At 37.6% G+C, this 19,947-nt stretch overlaps 1 protein-coding gene across 6 annotated transcripts in view; it reads left to right on the top strand.

Moving 5' to 3' along the window:
• mapk8ip3 (mitogen-activated protein kinase 8 interacting protein 3) overlaps positions 1–19,947 on the top strand; it is a 31,586-nt gene that overhangs the window by 1,024 nt on the left and 10,615 nt on the right. Inside the window, exons 2-17 of one of the 6 annotated variants that reach the window (XM_081381352.1) lie at positions 4,944–5,064; positions 5,168–5,238; positions 5,492–5,580; positions 6,604–6,627; positions 6,927–6,978; positions 7,769–7,991; positions 8,855–8,957; positions 9,134–9,252; positions 9,777–9,788; positions 12,299–12,356; positions 12,435–12,587; positions 14,614–14,671; positions 15,229–15,359; positions 18,017–18,073; positions 18,253–18,423; positions 19,553–19,679. In XM_081381352.1, coding sequence (XP_081237478.1) covers positions 4,944–5,064; positions 5,168–5,238; positions 5,492–5,580; positions 6,604–6,627; positions 6,927–6,978; positions 7,769–7,991; positions 8,855–8,957; positions 9,134–9,252; positions 9,777–9,788; positions 12,299–12,356; positions 12,435–12,587; positions 14,614–14,671; positions 15,229–15,359; positions 18,017–18,073; positions 18,253–18,423; positions 19,553–19,679 — 1,569 coding nt within the window. Of the gene's footprint in view, positions 1–4,943; positions 5,065–5,167; positions 5,239–5,491; positions 5,581–6,603; positions 6,628–6,926; positions 6,979–7,768; positions 7,992–8,854; positions 8,958–9,133; positions 9,265–9,776; positions 9,789–11,794; positions 11,813–12,298; positions 12,357–12,434; positions 12,588–14,613; positions 14,672–15,210; positions 15,360–18,016; positions 18,074–18,252; positions 18,424–19,552; positions 19,680–19,947 lie in introns of all 6 variants that reach the window. The other 5 variants (XM_081381349.1, XM_081381347.1, XM_081381348.1 and 2 more) reach the window with 5 other exon arrangements.

Raw genomic sequence — 19,947 nt, 5'->3', positions numbered from 1 at the left:
AAGCAGGAGAGTTTTGTTATCTGATCATAATTGTAAAAAGCTAAGAGTACCCTATTGTAGACTACTTACATAAAATGCATAGATATCAGTTGTCACCTCCCAAATATATGCCTTAGGATGACATTTAAATGCTTAGTTTTATGATCAAAGCTCTGTAGTTTTAATAAAGCATGCAATACAGTGATGACTGAGAGATGTACAAATAAACATTCCTCAAAAGCCTCATGTATCATATTTGATGCTTATATTTTAACATGATATTTATATTTAAAGCGCATGAATAAACAAGTAAACTTAAGTTTTTTTTTAAATGTTCTTACAATATAAAAGTTATTATTATGTTTATTTTATAAAAATCATTAAAGTTGCAAAACGCAAATAATAGCAAATAGGCATATGTACCACTGCCTGAAAGTGACATTTTTTGAATTATACTAAAGGCGTTTTACTTACTAAAAATGTATGAAATATCCATCAGATGGCAGGAGGCATGTAGTATATTGTTTGCAACAGGTTTTTTAGCAAGGTTTTGTTGTCTTTATAGGGCTAAAGCTTCTATCTGTGTACAAGAAGTGCTACCTTCTTGCGTTATTTACACAGTAACTGTGATGTCGTAAACAATTATTGCTGCTCTTTGAGAAGTAATTATTCCGTAACATCTGTGTTGACCTGGTCAATTCATTGTCCTTGACCCCTGGACATCCACTTGAGAAACTTTATCCAGTCCTGTCATGTGCACTAGAGTAACACCTTTGTTTTATCCCATAGTGAATTGTATGTGTTCCTCTACCTATTACTGCTGGAAATAAATCTCTAAATCTTTTACAAAAGATTGTCTCATACGCACGTTTGAACACAAGTCATATGCAGACAAACACTCTTATATTTTCTTTGTGCATCAGCACAGGCACTACTACAATGACCAGACAGCTACAGAGAACAGATGCCCTTAATGACCCTACACTAGCATCATAACTACATACTAACATTGCCAAAACATTTTCCAAATGTAACTATATTATCGACTGCACAGCTAGAGCATTATTGGCGTTCTTGTTGTGTTAAGTTTTATATCAGAGCTTAACCAGTGTAAGTGTATGCTGTAATAAAAATGTGAGTGTTTTATGGTTGTAAGTATAAAGATTCAGTGTGTGAAAATAAAATGGAGAGTGATGGTAGTGCGGTCAAAACTGAGAAATGTAACTTTAAGAGCAGACATTATTGTACCAGAAGACAGAAAGAAAATACATAAAAGAGCAAAAGAGAAAACAGAGGCTGTTTTTCAGTATCATAGATGATTCAGAGAAGGAATATGTGCTGATGGAGTGCAGTAAACTGCAGTGATGCTTCTCACTTCTCATTACTTGGTTACTTGATTCGCTATGTCGATCCACACATGTGTGTTATAGTCTATTTTTTATTCTGCCTAGATTTATGTTTATATTTTTTCAACATTTTTTTATTTACAATTTTTATTCCAGAGAAGCAGCATTTTTAAATCATGTTTTGTTTTTTTAACTCTAGACAGTATTTATTCATACTCTCATAAAATATGTTGATACTATTCACTATATAATAAACTATACTATATAATAATTGTTTCACAATTGTTTCGTTCCTGTCCAAAAATAATAGATTTGCATGTAGCAGGCTTGTTTAAACTGCAGAAAGAAATAGGCTGTGGTTTAAAATAATACAATTCATTGAATACAGATAGTGAAGTGTTAGAGATAGCTATTTTCTGTTTCATGTTTTAATGCAGCAACACAAAGATTTATTTGCTTGGGGTCAAAACTGGGAGGATGATGGGCAGGGGGGATGATTATGGGTAATCAATTTTCTCATAGAAGGAGGCTGGCTGACGCTGTAACCCGATTCTCATGTTATGAGACAGACAGAAAGCACAGAGTGAGAGAGATAGTGAGGGATGGAGAGAGAGAGAGAGAGAGAGAGAGAGAGAGAGAGAGAGAGAGAGAGAGAGAGAGAGAGTAAACATCATTCTCCAATTTCGCATCCTTTGGGATTATGGCAGTAGAATATAGTGGCCACAGTAAGAACATCCTTCTCACTAGCCTGTATTAACACACATTCTCACTCTTAGAAGAAAAGGATCTATATAGAATCTTAAAGGGTTCTTTCAGGCGCTTCATAGAACCACATTAAGAATACGAATTAAACGGCTTGTAACAGATACCTAGGATTCTATATAGAACCCCATTGAACTTGTGTATAGAGCTGGTAAGTCCCGCCCATCCGTAAAACCCCAAGTGGACCTCTAGGTTGAAAAATCCTCAATGCAAGTGAATGGGAGAAAATAATTATTTCTGGTCCCGTTTGAATTGTGCCATGAATGTGAACATATGTTGTCTGTGAATTTTTTATATAATTTTTCATGTTATGAGTTTGACAGTTTATGGTATGATTCTTCGGCTAGCAGTTGTGGAAAAGACATAATGAGAAAGACTACATGTCGCCTATGTGACGTCACCCCATAAAGTTGACTTACCCGTGGTTTTCGCCAACCTCAACGATTTTGCCCTCTCCCTGAAAGAAGGCGGTGAAGTGCACCAAAGACACAGACATGTTTAGCGGGATCCGTGAGCTAGTGTCCGTGTGCGAGTGGTGGTGACGTTTCAAAGGCGTCGAAAGCAGCGAAGAGTTGTAGTCCACAAAGTGCTCTCACACAAAGTCTAACCGTATCAAACTTCTACCCGCTAAATTGTAGCATTCTTTACAAGAAAAAAAAAAATAAAATCACAGTAAATTCACAGACAACATATGTTCACATTCATGGCACAATTCAAATGGGACCAGAAAATAATTATTTTCTCCCATTCACTTGCATTGACGATTTTTCAACCTAGAGGTCCAGGGGGATTAGTGGAAGGGGCGGGACTTACCAGCTCTATAGGCTATATCATTATCAATCCTCATGAGCAATATCAGAATGTCTAATGACTATGATTAAACATTAAAATAAACTTGCAAGTTTAGATGCAATTTAACTTTAGAAAAACCGACATATCTAACAGTATAAAAGATATAAAAGTACAGATTATTTACGACATTCATGTTTAAGAAGGTTTTTTTATTCACATCATTCTAATACATGGTGACATAACAGATGACTTGGCTCTACTCCAATTGGTCATATGTAATTTAATGCACATAATTGTATTCAGTGTTAAAATCTCCTATGCCTGAATTGATATGCAGAGACAGCTGCAAGCAAGTTTGAAAGATATTTTCCCCCAAAAAGCGCAAAAACTTTTGACGTTGCACGTTATTCAGATTGTTTAGGCATCGAACCAGCCTGGCACGGCAACGTCAGCTCAACCAATGGCAGATGGGGAGACCTGTCTGGAAACACTCATTATGTTTGTGCATTTAACCATGAAACTAGTGTTGTCGAAAATAAACATTTCACCTGTAATGGCTTTTCATGATTAAACTGCAGTATTGAATGAGGGATCTTATGTCAAAGTATAGCAAGAACTCGAATTAGCATTATGGGATTACATTATACAAATCTTTACATAACTTCCTAATCCCAAATGAAGACATGCTGCTAATATGGGGTATATATAGTAATGTAGAAATGTCAAAAACTCATTAGATTAGAATGACATGATCGGACTTGTGTGATGTTTTCATTGAAGGGGGATTTGAAGTTTGTAGTGTTAGATGGAGTGTGTTTGGTTTTTCCCTCTCTTTGCAGTGCTGGGATTACTGAATTCCAGGAGGCTGTTTGTGGCTGGGCCGCACTGCAGAAAGAGCCTATTGTGTTCCACTTAAATCCTTGCAGCTCAAAGTCACCACACACTGCACTTGGAGTGTGTGTGTATGTGTGTGTTATGTACCCTGTAACTGTTTGTGTGTGTAAATGTGACTGTACTGTATTCAAAGAATAAACCCTTCTCCAAATGCATCTTTTTGTCCATCTGTCTATCTGTCTGTCTCCCATCCATCCATCCATCTATCTATCTATCTATCTATCTATCTATCTATCTATCTATCTATCTATCTATCTATCTATCTATCTATCTATCTATCTATCTATCTATCTATCTATCTATCTATCTATCTATCTATCCATCCATCCATCCATCCATCCATCCATCCATCCATCCATCCATCCATCCATCCATCCATCCATCCATCCATCCATCCATCCATCCATCCATCCATCCATCCATCCATCCATCCATCCATCCATCCATCCATCCATCCATCCATCCATCCATCCATCCATCCATCCATCCATCCATCCATCCATCCATCCATCCATCCATCCATCCATCCATCCATCCATCCATCCATCCATCCATCCATCCATCCATCCATCCATCCATCCATCCATCCATCCATCCATCCATCCATCCATCCATCCATCCATCCATCCATCCATCCATCCATCCATCCATCCATCCATCCATCCATCCATCCATCCATCCATCCATCCATCCATCCATCCATCCATCCATCCATCCATCCATCCATCCATCCATCCATCCATCCATCCATCCATCCATCCATCCATCCATCTATCTGTTTGTCTCCTGTCTATCTGTCTATCTGTTTGTCTCCTGTCTATCTGTCTATCTGTTTGTCTCCCATCCATCCATCCATCCATCCATCCATCCATGTCTCTCTGTCTCTCTGTCTGTCTCTCTTTATTGTTTTATCTATCTATCTATCTATCTGTCTGTCTGTCTATCTCTTTGTCTCCTGTCTATCTGTCTGTCTATCTGTTTGTCTCCCATCCATCCATCCATCCATCCATCCATCCATCCATCCATCCATCCATCCATCCATCCATCCATCCATCCATCCATCCATCCATCCATCCATCCATCCATCCATCCATCTCAGGCTTTTACCTGATTCAAGCTGTTAGTTAAAGGATCTGACCTTGTGTGAATGTGTGTGTGTTTGTGTAACAGAAGTTTATTGAATTTGAAGATGCCTTGGAGGCAGACAAGAAGGAGTTGCAGTCCATGGTGGATACATTGGAGCTACAAACAAAACAACTGGAGCTGAAGACCAAGAACTATGCTGACCAGAGTGAGTGCACCTCATTGAACTGCATTCATTCCTACACACTCATTGACACAAACAGAGATTTGAGTATCTTTCACTATGCATCCATAATGTCCTTCTCTTGTAGTCTCTCGTCTGGAAGAACGAGAATCAGACATGAAGAAAGAGTATAACGCCCTTCACCAGCGTCATACAGAGGTCAGAAGAACCCCCATCATGCAGTTTTTCTTTTCTTCTTTCTTCTATTTTTTTTATCTGCTAAAAATTGCTCTTTGTGATTATGATCTCGATAAAATGATTTTTGGCATGGAAAATGAATGGAAACGTCATGGAAATTCATTGGTCTAAAGGTGTGGGGACACTATTAGCAATAACTCAAAAGTTACAAATACAAAGCTCCAGCTCTCGAAGAAGTCAGCATATACACTAACAGTGATTTTATTTTCTCCAGATGATACAGACATATGTGGAACACATTGAGCGCTCAAAGATGCAACAGTCAGGCAGCAACCAGTCTGAATCCACAGGCTGCGGACGGTCGTGAGTAACTTGTATAATCAGCGTGATGCAGCCATTTTGTTTAAATTAAGAGTTTGGAATGTGCGTTTTGCATGTTTCTTTTGTGCTTTTAAGTAACATGTTTTGTGGGTAACCAGTTTAATTAAATATTTTTGAATTTCAAACTGCAAACTAATATTCTCTTATTTTGGGACACCAGCTATGACGTGTATTGCAGTTTGGATGTATGTATCAGAATAGTTTAGATTTTGATTAAACAAAATGGCCCATTATTAGAACAGTTGTCTTGGAGACAGCGTTGCTAGGCACTGGGTGATGATGCTCAGTCACAGTTTGTCATGTCTTGCTTAGTCAGATCTAGTCTTGTGGTTGGCTTATAGTCATACTCAATTATACACACATCTCCACAAATTTCACACATTTCTATTTTCATTTAAACAGAGCCAGCTGATTTAAACATTTTCATAGACATAGTTACAGACTCAAATTTTGGTACAGGGTTGTGAGAGAGTCAGAACTGATGTCTTTTGCCTAAGAATAAACAAGATTTCAAATGCTGTAAAAGTAGTTCTCAAAAAAAATCTATAATTTAATTATTAATTTATCAAATGTGGAGCTTTTAAATAGCTTTAGGAGTTTTACCTTGACATGTCTGAGCTGACTCAGCTGAGTGAGTAATCTGCACTGATTACTCAATTACCCACAGAATGTAAAAATATTTGTGTAAAATATATATATATATATATATATAATGTTATATTTAATATAAAATAAAATCTTATTAAATTATAAATTATTCAATGATAAATATATATTTATAAGTTATACAATGGCAGGTCCTCTTTGAGATAATCAGTGTGTTATTTGCAATTTCATCATGTTTTCAACATGAATCATTTTCATTTATTTTTTTTACATACTGTATACTGCATGTAACGTGACTTTATGTCCTGTGTAAGTATTGTGTCACTGTGTTTGTGAGTGTGTGTTCACTTTCTTTTTGTCTCTTTCTTTCTGTGCGTGTGCCGCTGTGTGTCTCTGCAGTAAACGACACAACTGGAGGAAAAGGTAAAATTGCCCGCAATCTCTGACAGTTTCCCAAACCCCTGTCTCTGCAGTCCTTTTATCTCCCATTTTACTCCTCTGAAATAAAAAAATGAACCCCCTGTCCGTTCACGCAAACGCCTTGCCTAGTTTAGCAGTCTTAGTGTCAGAGACTGAGAAACCTGTACCTCTTTCTCCTATGTGGTTTTGTGTCTTTATATGTTTTCACCCTGTCCATTGAGTTTTTTGCTCATTTTCATGTGCCAATTTAGTTTAGTGGGAAATATTTGACCTTCTACATCTATCTGTTTCTTGTCCTGCAGTAAAACAGAGCGTCCCCCATCACTGAGTTTGTTTCCTGGCGGAGATGGCATGGTACGTGGGGGTCTTGGGGGGGCTAGAATGGTTTCGTCAGACGTCTGGCATTCCAGCGATCTCAGCAGACCTGTCTACGCCCCTGGCTACCAGGTGTGACAGATATGACTCCACCCGAAGCGCCAGGGGAGGAGTCATGATAACCATCATTCTGTCAGACACTCCCCCCTTAAGCCTGCTGGTGTCGAGATCAGGTTCATGGGTGGTTGTTCGATGGTCACAAGCAGGCCTCCAAGGGTCCATGATTTTGGCCGTCCGTCCTCTGCCTTGCTCTGTGACGTTTTTGTCTTATTTTAGCTATCTGAAATGAACAGTTGTGTTTAAAACAAGATGGTTTTAATAAACTGAATCTCACCTAGATGAAGCATGTGTCAGCTGAGCACGCATTTCTAATGATCTTTTCTTTGAAAGAAGAGAAGATATGAGTTATTCACTTCCTTTTTTGGACATATGTCACAAGTCACATGAGTATAAAGCAATTTGAGTTTGTTTGACAAAGCTTTTTATCTGTGGACCTTTCAGCTTCAGGATTTTTGACTCAAAGATAAATATCTATTTATTCGAAGGATATGCACAGACATTTTATCATTTATACATGTTTTATAAACAGTTTTACATTTACATGTTTGAATTTGTATGACAATATATTTTTGCCTTGCTAGTAAGTCTAAATTTTTGTTTATCAAAGCAATATCAAATTTACTAGTGTAGAAGATTTAAGTTTAGACGTTTAGCAGAATATGTTTATTATCAAAACGTGCGTGTGATATGTGGTTCCCTTTCGTTTAAGGAGGATGGCTCAGATTCAGACTCCGTCGCAGCCACGCCCAGCAGCACAGGCAGCAAATCAAACACTCCCACCTCGTCTGTTCCCTCGGCAACAGTTACCCCTCTGAACGATGGGCTGGTGTCGGGGGAAGAGTTCAGCAAGCGCCGGGGCCGCAAGAATGCGAAGCGTCTTAGTAGAAACATGGAGGTGCAGGTCTCTCAGGAAACCAGGAACGTCAGCATTGGTGAGAGAGAGGGAGAAGAATTCAGGCAAAGAATAATCACTGTATAAAAAAAATCCTTCATAAGATCCTTCAAAAATCATTCCAATATGCTGATTTGGTGCTCGCAAAACATTTCTTATTTTTATAAGTGTTGAAAACAGTTGTGGACATTATAGTCCATGAGCCAGGGGGGTTGATCGGTATCATTGTGGGGACAAATGCTATCATTGTTTTTTGGCAAGGTATACACCCCTAGTATTAGAAAAATCACGATAGCAGTGCAGGGTTGGTAGCGAAATCACTTTTTTTTCAGCTTATGAAGTTACTAACCCCCTAAAATAAATTCCGTTTTTGAAATCTGGTGTATATTGAAGTTGTTGAGTTTTGTGTCCGTGGTGTTCTTTCATGCCACCATATTATAGAATATTGACAATATCCCTAGCATGAGCCTAAACCAGATATACACCAGATTTCAAAAACGGAATTTATTTTAGGGGGTTAGTAACTTCATGAGCTGAAAAAAAGTGATTTCGCTACCACCCCTGCACTGCTATCGTGAATTTTCTAGGACTAGGGGTGTATACCTTGCCAAAAATCACTGAGACTTTGTCCCCCCAGATGATACCGATGGACCAAATTTGGGACCCTGGCTCATGGACTATTACTGATATATTTTTTCAGAATTCTTTGATAAATAGAAAGTTCAAAAGAACAACATAATATTATTTTTCTAACAGTGTAAATGTCATTACTGTCACTTTTGATCGATTTAATTGATCTTACTACATCTACAGATTTACAAACAATGCAAAATTCAAATTTTCCCTGACAGGACAATGATTGCGTGTTCTTCTTTTCAATCGTGTGTGTGTGTGTGTGTGTAGGTATGGGCAGTAGTGATGAATGGTCAGAGTTTCACGAAATTATAGACTCAACACCAGAGCTAGAAATGCGCTTGGACCCTCGAGACTTCGAAAGAGGAAACAGGTAGACGGATGCACATCATTCACAATATTAAAGCGTGAACAAACAGTACAAAATACTCAAGTTTACGTACAAAAGTGACAGATCATTAAGAATACTGTGTAGAAAGTTGCTTTGTGAAATGTAAAGGATTCAAGCTTTGAAGTGAAATAATGGCGAGAACTCTTGTTCCTTTGAAGTCCTTCTCAGGGCATAGTGAATGAGGCATTCGGCATCAACACGGACTCTCTGTACCACGAGATCAAAGACGCCAAGTCTGACATCATCGGTGATGTGGACGCAGGAGCAGAACTTCTCGGTAAGCTTCATAGTTCAGATTATGACCTTCAATTAACATTTTACCCCAGCAGTTGATTGACACTTTCTCATAAATGCAGGTTATCTTGTTTTATATGTGACCTGCATTTAATATCAATGATTTTTCATTTTTTTATATATATATATTTCAAGTACCATTGCTAAGCGCATGGTGGCTAAGGGCTTTTCTTGCTTGCACTTTGAACTGCATGCCATTTGTCAGGAAGCCCACACTGCTGGATGTATCCTCAAAGCAAGGTCTCTTGGGATATCATGCTTGCTTTATGTCTGTATCTCCTGCCCCTAAGCACATTTTGGTGTGATGTAGTTGTTTAATTTGAGTACTTTCCGTTATTTACGTTGGCGGTCTCTGATTTGTTTTGTTTCATTATCAAGGTAGAGCTGTTGATTTGTTTATCTCAGTGTGAAGGTGGATCTTTCTTTTGATTGGCCGTCTCACTCACTGACCCTTGACCCCTCTCTGTGCTTCCTTCCCGTGTGTGCTTCTCTCGGCCACGCCCCTAGGGGAATTCTCAGGTGTGTATCTGATCACTGATTGGTTGGTATTTTTATTTCTCATTCTTTTTTGCTCCTCATGACCTTTGCATGGATTTAACATAACAATACACATTAGAAAACACAATTAGTCATATTACATAACAGGTTTTTTTTTTCTAGGACACATTTCTCAATACTTAGGTCTTTTTTTTTTTTTAACTCTTCACACAGTTCTCCTAACCAACTTTCAACTTTTTCACAATCAAGTCATTATTCCATAACACACTATTTCACTCAAAGGTTTTCATCCAACAAACACACTGTCACTTATAAAACACAGACCTAAAAAAACTAACATCAGGTAGCATTATACAGTGCTTTCTTTTGTAAAATGTCTTTACAAAACATGAATGACACTCTCTACTGCTTATAAATCACTGCAGTATATGTTACATAGCCCATTTTTACATTACACTACAAACATTTTTCCTAAGTTTTCTCATTTTGAATGGATGGTAATGAAATTGAAAGACTGTAGGTGTTTAGTTACATCTAATTGCATGGATAGTATTTGATTTTTTTTAGATTCAGAATATATTTTAATATGGTTTTGCTGTAGAAATGTTGCAAATTTATGTCTTATTCATTATGTTGTACTAGGTTTTGAACTTATGTTTAACAGTTTTGTAAACATGTGCAAATTTGCCCATAGTACATAAAGTTTTCGTGGTGTTTGTGTTTAAGTGAGAAAAGAATTCATGTCATTTCAAAGAATTAGTCATTGAATGCATTTTGTGCCAAATAAAATGATCCACAGTTTAGCTCACATAGACTGATGTTGTGATCACTGAGTGAAGAGTTGTGGAAAAGTGATCTAAGTATTGAGAAATGTGTCCTAGAGATTTTAAAAAACTGTAAAGACCCCATTAAACTATACTTCAGAAACACATAACATTAAACGGTTACACTTTATTTTAAAGTGTCATTGTTACAGTGTAATAATACATTTAAATACTGAGTACTATTAATTAACTACATGTATTTAAAATAGTTTTAGGGTTATGATTAGGTTTGGTTTAGGATTAGTTGCATGTAATTGTGCCTATTTTATAGTTATTGCTATAGAAACTACAAGTAACAAGGACACTGTAAAATAAAGTGTTAACTATTAAAAAATAAAACACTTAAAAATGCAATACTTTTCAAAATTTTGGGGTCAGTAAGAATTTATTTTGAAGAAATTAATGCTTTTATTCATCAAGGACTCTTTTAATTAATCAAACGTTACTGTAAAGGCATTTAAATTCTTATATAACATTCTATTTTAAATAAAGGTTGTTCTTTTGAACTTTTTATTCATTAAAAAATCCTAGGGAAAAATGTATCAGTTTCCACAAAAATATTAAGCAGCACAACTGTTTTCAACATTGATGATGATAATAAGAAATGTTTCTTGAGCAGCAAATCATCATATTAGAATGATTTATGAAGGATCATGTGACACTGAAGACTGGAGTAATGATACCCCCAAAAATACACTTGTTTTCTATATACTCAAATATAAACAATATAGCAACAATATTTCTTGATTTCTTAATTTTTGATCAAGTAAATGCAGCCTTGGTGAGCATTGCACTTCTTTCAAAAACATTAAAAATCTTACCAACCCCAAACTTATGAATGGTTTTGAATTATTTAATTGAAGATAAAGGTCTGATATATAAAAAATAATTTTTAGTGTAATAGTGACAGCTGATGATTTGTTTTATTAATTTTTCTTTAAAAAGAATTTATCAGGTGTGTGTGTGTGTGTGTGTGCCTATTTGTATGTGTGTGATGATAAATATCTAACATGTGCTTGTCCATCTTTCTCTCTTGCTCTCTTCATCTTTGTTTAATTTCTTCTCTTTTCACTTCCATCATTATCTTCCTCTTTTAATATCCTCTTCTGTCTTCAAATTCATACCTTTACTCCTCCTTTCTTTTGGCTGCCTCCTCTTACCTCGCCACGTTCCCTCTCTTTCCTCCTCGGCTCTCTATTTCAGTCCGGGATGATTTCTTTGGTAAGGCTCATAGCCTCCTTTCCCCCCTCACGTTGTTTTCAGTAAGACATTGTGACACTTTCCTGATTTGTAGCGATGCTTTTTGTGAGATGTTCTCCAGTGCTTCTGCTCCTCTAATCATATTATCTCCTGCTGCTCAGTGCTGTGCTTTCAAATGCATGGCTTTTCGGCTCATATGAATCATATTATTTTAATCAAGTCTGTTTGGATGTTCTACAGTCCACTTATCAAGTTAGACTGTGATTATGTCCCTGTAGATGTCCTGTTAATCAAACCTCGAAAGGTCATTAGTTAATGCAACAATAAAGAATTGAGCTGATTTCACTCACCCTTTTTTTTTTATTGGGCCCTATTAATAAATGTACTGTAATTCTTTGTGTTTGTGGTGTAATTTCAAACAATTGTGATTTTGTAGTTTTGAATCAGCTGTACCTTAGTCCAAGTTCATGGTGGTCTGTACTCCTGCTAACACTGTATATCCCACAGGAATGGGGAAAGAGGTGGAAAATCTACTAACAGAGAACAAACAACTACTGGAGACCAAGTAAGAGACAAAGACCGTGTTTGTATTTGCACATGTACGTATGCGTCTGCATGCCTGACAGAGTTTTGCCTTGTGTAGGAATGCACTAAATATTGTGAAGAATGACCTGATTGCTAAAGTGGACGAGCTGTCGAGTGAACAGGAAGTTCTCCGGGAAGAGCTGGAAACAGTGAAACAGTCCAAGACCAAAGTGGACCAGAGAGTGAAAGAACTGGAGGAGGAGCTAAAGAGGTCTGGAACTTTTGCCTATGTTTGTTTGCAAGGGTTTGATTTCTGATTTGTCAACTGATTTGTCCTTAGGACATTGAGGGAGTCCTCCCAATAATGAGATATGACCACATTTTCTCCCCAAAATGTGATGTTATTGATGGAGAACTGCTGCACTCCATTACACACCATGTTGTTAGGATAACAAAAAATTGAAAAAGATACATTTTTAGGCTGATCTTCCCCAGTGGTCTAAAAGTGTTCGTCAATGTCAAAATGATTGAGATGGCCAATCAAATCAAAGAAGGCGAGCTTTACTGTTCAAATAAGCCAAACATGAATTCCAGCTTAACATTTCCAGTTTTTAGCTTGAAAGGGTGTGAGGCAAGACACTGAACAGAGAACCGAGAAAATGGAGGGCTTATAAACAGGGAATGGGGAAAAGTTATTTTAAAAGTTATTTAATTATTTACTTTTTTTAAAACTTCAGCGCCGTGTTTCTAGGACGCCTTGTTGTGTGCGAGATGCTGAAAAAGACTTGAGACAGAGCACAGTGTTCAGAGGCATCCAATCCATCTACCGCATGTTTACATAGAAAAACAATGGAAAAGCAGCACAGTTGAATTCAAAAATGTATTCTGTGTGGCCAGCCCCTTTAGTCTGTGCCTCTGAAAGTGGGTTGTGGTGTTTTTTAGAGTCTCTGTGAGTCTGTTTACATCTGGTAGAAGATGGGTTTTGGTTTATGGGATCACAAGTGGACGACGCTAAATACAGGTGTAAACGGGGTCTAAAACATTTTGAGCTTGTCCACTCCCAGATGTAGTCGAAAATGCATTCGACCGGATTGTTTTCGTATGCGTTCAAATAGCCACAAAAGTCCACCTGTAGATGGGATCATGTTGCTTTGTCGCTGCGTGTGGCTGGCAGTGTGAATGGGGCTTTAGGAACATGATCCCATTCATTTCAATGAAGAGTGGGCGATTTCCAGCGACACGAGCGACAGCGACCGGATTGGGCGTGTCCAGCGACGCAACAAAGTTGAGATCTGTTCAACTTTATGCAAATCAAGAGCGACTTTCGAGAGCGACAACCAATAGGATTGAAGACAGTTTAGTGCACATGATCCGTCGCTCTTCAGTGCCGAGGCAAGGTTAAGGAGAAGCTCATTTTATATTTAAATAAAGTCCTATAATTTATGATATGTCTCTGTGTACACACGGTGTTACTCACCGTGCTGACTCCGAGCCTGAATGGTTTCGTGAACCCGGATAGACCGACATTTGCCCTTTTGCAGCAGATAAACAGCCAATGGCAAAGAGCACTCACTGTTTCTCGTTCATCTTTAATATTAAGCATTTTATGTACTGATAAAATTTATATTTAGACTTTTCCTTCCAAATGTTGTAGCGACAATAAAACTGATTTGTTGTCTACAACATAGAGTAACATCTGTAAATGTCATTCCCAAAAGTTACTAAGCACCCAGTGGGAAGGCCCATTTGTGACCTCACCACCAGCCACTGGCGACATGTAGCGACAAAGTCGCCTTTTATGCGTAAACATGACAGTAAGTGAGCTAGCCAGACGGGATTTAAACTTTGTTTGCTGGAAAACCAAGTTTGGTTTGAAGACAAAAAATGTATCAAGCACAATGTTCTCTCACCATTCCTGATTTCTAACACGCACTCACAGTGTTCGGCGGCTTCCAGAGCAGAAATGAAAGCGGCTGCTCTCCGTGTGTTTTTCTGTCATCTCCGGTCGCGTTCATATGTAAATTTCGCAAGCTTATTTCATCCATTAGATTGAAAGTTCTGAAAAAACCCATAGATTTACCAGCCCATGGACCCTCCCCTCAATGAAATCAGGACAGATGAGATTGAAAGTGACAAAAGACACGGATTAAAACACCAGGTGTTAACGGGAATATGTCTCCCTCGTCTACTTGTGATCTGATCGACCAAAACGCATCTTACTACCAGATGTAAAAAGGGCCTAAAAGTCTCTGTCACTCCACTCTAATTAAAGTCTGAATGTCTCCCTTTGATAAAAGGTTGAGAGCTGAAGCATTAGGAGCATCTCAGGACTCTAAAGATGAGGGTGGAGAGGAGGTAAGTATAACACTTCAGTCTCATTTCAAACACCTTTGCTCTGCTCCAAAAACTAGTGACCTGCCTCATCGATGTGAAAAGGTAGTGATAATTTAATTATGTCTCCTACAATAACACCTTGTTTTAACTCAGTTCAAAGGCAGCATAGCATATACAGTATCCTTCATGGAGAAGGCAATCACGCTCACTAGGTTTTGGAACTTAGCTTTGAAACAATGCTTTTTCTTATATCATTAATAACATTAATACCATTTATGACTTTTTAAAGTGAGATTTTAAATGCATTAAAAGTGCAAAGTGCAAATACACAGTCAGTTGTTGAGCGGTGTATTACCAATCACTTCTACAGGCCTTGCTTTGTTTTGCTCTAACAGTTTTTAATTAAAATGCAATGTGCAGCAAACCTTCAACCTTCTCACAATGCTACACTACCCACATATTTGATGCTGTGAAATGCTGAAGGGCTGATGCACTACCCTCTGCTTCACTGGTGCTGTGTTTTGTGGTTCTGCTCTGTTCTGTGTGGCTCTGTGGTGCAGTACTCATCTCCTCTGCAGGACGATGTCGCCATGACTCAGAGACGGCGGTTCACACGTGTAGAGATGGCTCGTGTACTGATGGAGCGCAACCAGTACAAGGAGAGACTAATGGAGCTTCAGGAAGCTGTGCGCTGGACCGAGATGATCAGGTGAGGGAGAAGCGGCCACAAACCTAAAATATCACATCCAAATCAACTTTAATTTAGATACTTACAAGCTTCTGTTATCGTGCATCCAAGCATGTGAACAAAATCTCATACATTTGCACATCTAAATGACTTCATCAATACAACACTCATAAAAAACGGTCAATAGGGGTGTAAAATGTATTGATGCATATTGATGTAATGCATAAAATGGAACAAAAGACCCTAGAGTGCATAAATGATAACATAAACTACAATTCAAATGTTAGACTTTTTCTTGAAAGAAGTTAATACTTTTGTTCAGCAAGGACGCATGCAATTTTTAAAATTACAAAAGATTTCTTTTTCAAAATATATGCTGTATGAACTTTCTGTTCATTAACAAATCCTGAAAAATAAAATGTTATGGTTTCCACAAAAATATTAAGCAGCACAACTGTTGACAATATGATTGACAAATGAGCAGCTGTTGATAAATCAGCAGCTGTTGATAAATCAGCAGCTCAGCATTGATAATAATAAATGTTTATTGAGCAGGAAATCAGCATATTAGAATGATTTCTGAAGGATCACGTGACACTGAAGGCTGAAGTAATGATGCTGAAAATTCAGCTTTGACATCACAGGAAAAAAATACATTTTCAAATATATTATAGTTAATTTAAATTGTAATAATATTTCACATCTGTGTTTTTGATCAAATAAATGCAAGATTGGTGAACATAAGAGACTTCTTTCAAAAACATAAAAAAAATCTCACAGACTCAAAACTTTTGAACAGTGGCATAATTAGTAGAAACACTATTGAGTATTACATGGATTTGAACTAAATTATATTGCAATTCATACTTTTTACTTCTTTTTTTTTTTTTTTTTTTTTTTACATTTAAAGCTGTAGTCCGTAACTTTTTTGGGTTAAAAATTATCCAAAATAAATTTTTGAGCAAGTACATAACCAGCCAGTGTTCAAAACTATCTGCTTGCCTTAGCTCGATTCAAACCGGTAAGCTTGTAATAATGTTTATAATTCCATTGGTACTGGTGGATTTTGGAGTGTGTCTTTGCGTCATTATGTCACATCTGTACACATAAAGAAGGGGTCTCGGCTAGTAGGCTATGAGTGTGAGGATGTTGGAGGTGGAGATTTATAGCCTTTTCTCACAGCACTTGATATAATTAAACGCATCAATTTGATGGCGGATCCAGAAAGGTTCAAACGACAATCACCAGTGACAACTGGAGATTCACCCATTGTAAAACGCAAAAGACTTCGGACTGGCAACAGAAAAAGAGAGACTGCAACCGGGACCATACAAAAATAAAGATAAATATCGGAAGGGCATTAAATGTAGTCATGCAATGCTGATGTTGTTAACATCAACAATTTGAGAACAAAGTATAATTTGCACGGTTTGACATGATATTGATCGTTAGATTTTATCAGCGCGATTTACTGCAATGCATTTTTTCCCTTAGTTGGTCAGAACAAAAGTGAATGTTACTTACTTGTTCAAACGACATTTTCCGGTGAAAATTCGTATGTTGGTCATACTTGCAAAAAGTAGAATCTGTGATTGCGAATGACAGTATCCACACCGGCGCGGTGACTGACAGCCGCATATTCCCCTCAAAACATTGGATTCATCCGCGCTGTGTCGTGCCGAGGAAAAGTTCTGCGAATAACTGCAATTGCAGATTTCGAACAGAGATGGCGACAAAGAGGAAAAACTACGGACTGCAGCTTTAATGCAATGTTAAATGATTTATCATTTTTTTCCCATGCTTTCCACTTTTTAAAAAGTTAACTTGCAGTTAACCAATTAACAGGTTTTCACTACAGCATTTTTACAATCTATTTCATGTGAAAAATAAAATAAAAATGAAGTGGAGTTCCTAAACATTATTTCAGGAGGAGTGAACCCATCTAATCTTTCAATTAACTGCCTGAGCATATAAGCAGCAGCTCAACCTTGCTTGGCATCAGCTGTTTTGACATCCATCCTCCTCCACCATCATAATTTAGGCATCTTGCTACTTTACCCATCTTCCAAGCATTAGTAGTCCCACTGGAGCAGGGGTAGGAAACGTCGGTCCTAGAAAGCCACTGTCCTTCAGAGTTTAGTTCCAACCCTAATCAAACACACCTGAACCAGCTAGTCAGTGTCTTCAGGAGTGTTTTTCAGGGTTGGAGCTAAACTCTGCACGACAGTGGCTCTCCAGGACCGCGTCTTTGTTTTTATTTTAAATAAAAGAATGAAATGAAATAAAGTGTAATAAGATTTATATTCACCCCCATCCCTTATTTGGCCTAAATGGTCTGTCATTCTTTTTTCTTTTATATTTTGTTACCTTCTAAGGCTAAATTTTTAAAACAGGGAAATTAGTTTGGCTGTACTGCACAGTGACTTCTTGAAACCAACAAGAAAAAAAGAACTGTGATAAAATTGTGATATTCCTGAAAAAAAAACAACATTATATTTTTGCCATATTGCCGCCCACCCCTAATCTAAGCTCGAGTTGAAGCTGCTTCCTCGAGCTCCTCCTCTGTTGACAGCAAACCAAATACGTTTAAGCTTAATAGGCTAAAGATTACATGGACATTATTTTAATTTTTTTACAGTGCAGACTTCATGTTCTCTTTGTCCGTTTCACTTCCACAGGGCATCTCGGGAGAGTCCTGCTCTACCAGAGAAGAAGAAATCTATCATCTGGCAATTGTGAGTATTACGGCAGATTTAGACATATTGTTTTTTACTTTTGAAGTGGATTGATTTCACACCATTGCCATGTCTGAATGTTAAAATAGAGTTTTGTTACTTACATATGTTATGATTTACATTTCATCTGTGTTTTCCTGTTTCTTTACCTACTTACTTTGCTCTGTGTCTCTCTCCAGCTTTGCACGTCTTTTTAGTTCGTCTGCGAGCCCTCCTCCAGTGAAACGTCCGTACAACAGTGTCAACATTCACTACAAGTCTCCTTCCCCTGCTGGCTACAACCAGAGACGCTCCCAAACCATGTGCCAGATCTCCACTTCCAACTGCATACTGGAGTTCCTGCCTGAAGAGTGAGAAGAGACATGCATACCTGTCTGTGTCCTTGTCCCATATGTCCTCATCCACACATCACCTGTCTGTCTGTCTGTCCTCCCTCTGTGTCCTCAAAGTGTATTCTCTCTCTTTCTTCTGCTCAGGCAAGCTGACTCCTGCTAAATGGTGTGTGCTAATGCTGCATTTGACTGTTAGCTGTTGCACACTCACACGTTTACTTAGCTTACATAAGGAAATATCATAGGAAATATCATATTGTATTTAAATAAAACTAACTAATAATAAAAACTACAGACTAACTCTAACATAACCTCTAAAAGGAAATGCTTCCTTTATTTTTAGAACAAAAATACATTTCATTTATTTATCTAATAATTACTTTATTTAGGTTGTGGGGTTCAGTTCCCAGGGAACATACATCATGATAAATGTGTATTATTTTTTTAATAAAAGCATCTGCCAAACATTGTTATTTTATTATTATTATTATATCATTTATTAATATTTTAAATTAGCTTTTACTTTTATATTTTCAGTTTCTCAATTTGAATTTAGCTTTTTTCATTTTGGTATGTGCTTTTTTAATATGCGTTTTTATATTTCTATTAAAGTGTATTTAGTTTTAGTAATTGTATTACTACTTCAACTTATTTTATTTCAGGTTTCGTTTAAGTTTTCATCTAATAATTATTTAAGCTTTATTTCATTTAACAAATTAAAAAAAATATATAGTTTTAGTTTTAGTAAACAATAATAACACTGCTGCCAACTGAATAAATGTGAATATTTGATTCATTCATTTATTAAGTTTTAAATAACATTTTAAAACATCAGTTCACCTCAACATACATATCAGATGTTAGTCTGCTAACATTTTTTTAAGTCTGCTTGCCAGTAAATTAGCATGAAATAGCGTCTGCCAAATGCGAAAATGTAAGGGAAATACATCACATCATGTTTTCACATCACGCCGCGTGTGTCTGTGGCATTTTTTTTGGCCTCTGCTGGCTGGCTGGTTCTCTCGCTCTTTCGCTGACTGCTCCTCTCTCTCTCTCTCTCTCTCTCTCTCTCTCTCTCTCTCTCTCTCTCTCTCTCTCTCTCTTCGCCCTGTAGAATGCCCAGTAACGGTGTTGCATCTCTCCTCAGCGATTCTGCGCTCTGTACACGCAGAGAGCAGCGTCGAGAGCAGTACCGGCAGGTGCGTGAGCACATGCGCCGCAAGGACGGCCCCATGCAAACCTGTGGCTGGAGTGTCCCACCCCGATTCAAACAGGTATCTGCCCATATGTTGACCCTTCACCCCTGACCTCTATAAGCAATTCATCTCCACACAGAGACTGGAGTGGCACTGTTTTGCAGGGAGCGCCCTCCACAAATAAAGCGAAATAAAAAGAAAATAAATATGCAAAGTGCACTTTAGATATGCACCCAGGGTTTTTGAAGATGTGCGGAAAAAAAAATTGTTACACCCACTAACAAAAAGTAGCTACTGTAAGTATGTAACAGTATCAGGTGGTTTATCACACTGATAAAAAATATAA

Source organism: Scardinius erythrophthalmus (assembly GCF_964197995.2).
Source record: "Scardinius erythrophthalmus genome assembly, chromosome: 1".
Lineage (NCBI taxonomy): Eukaryota > Metazoa > Chordata > Actinopteri > Cypriniformes > Leuciscidae > Scardinius > Scardinius erythrophthalmus.
Note: the sequence above shows the minus strand (reverse complement) of the source record. Positions and strands in the feature narration are given on the sequence as shown.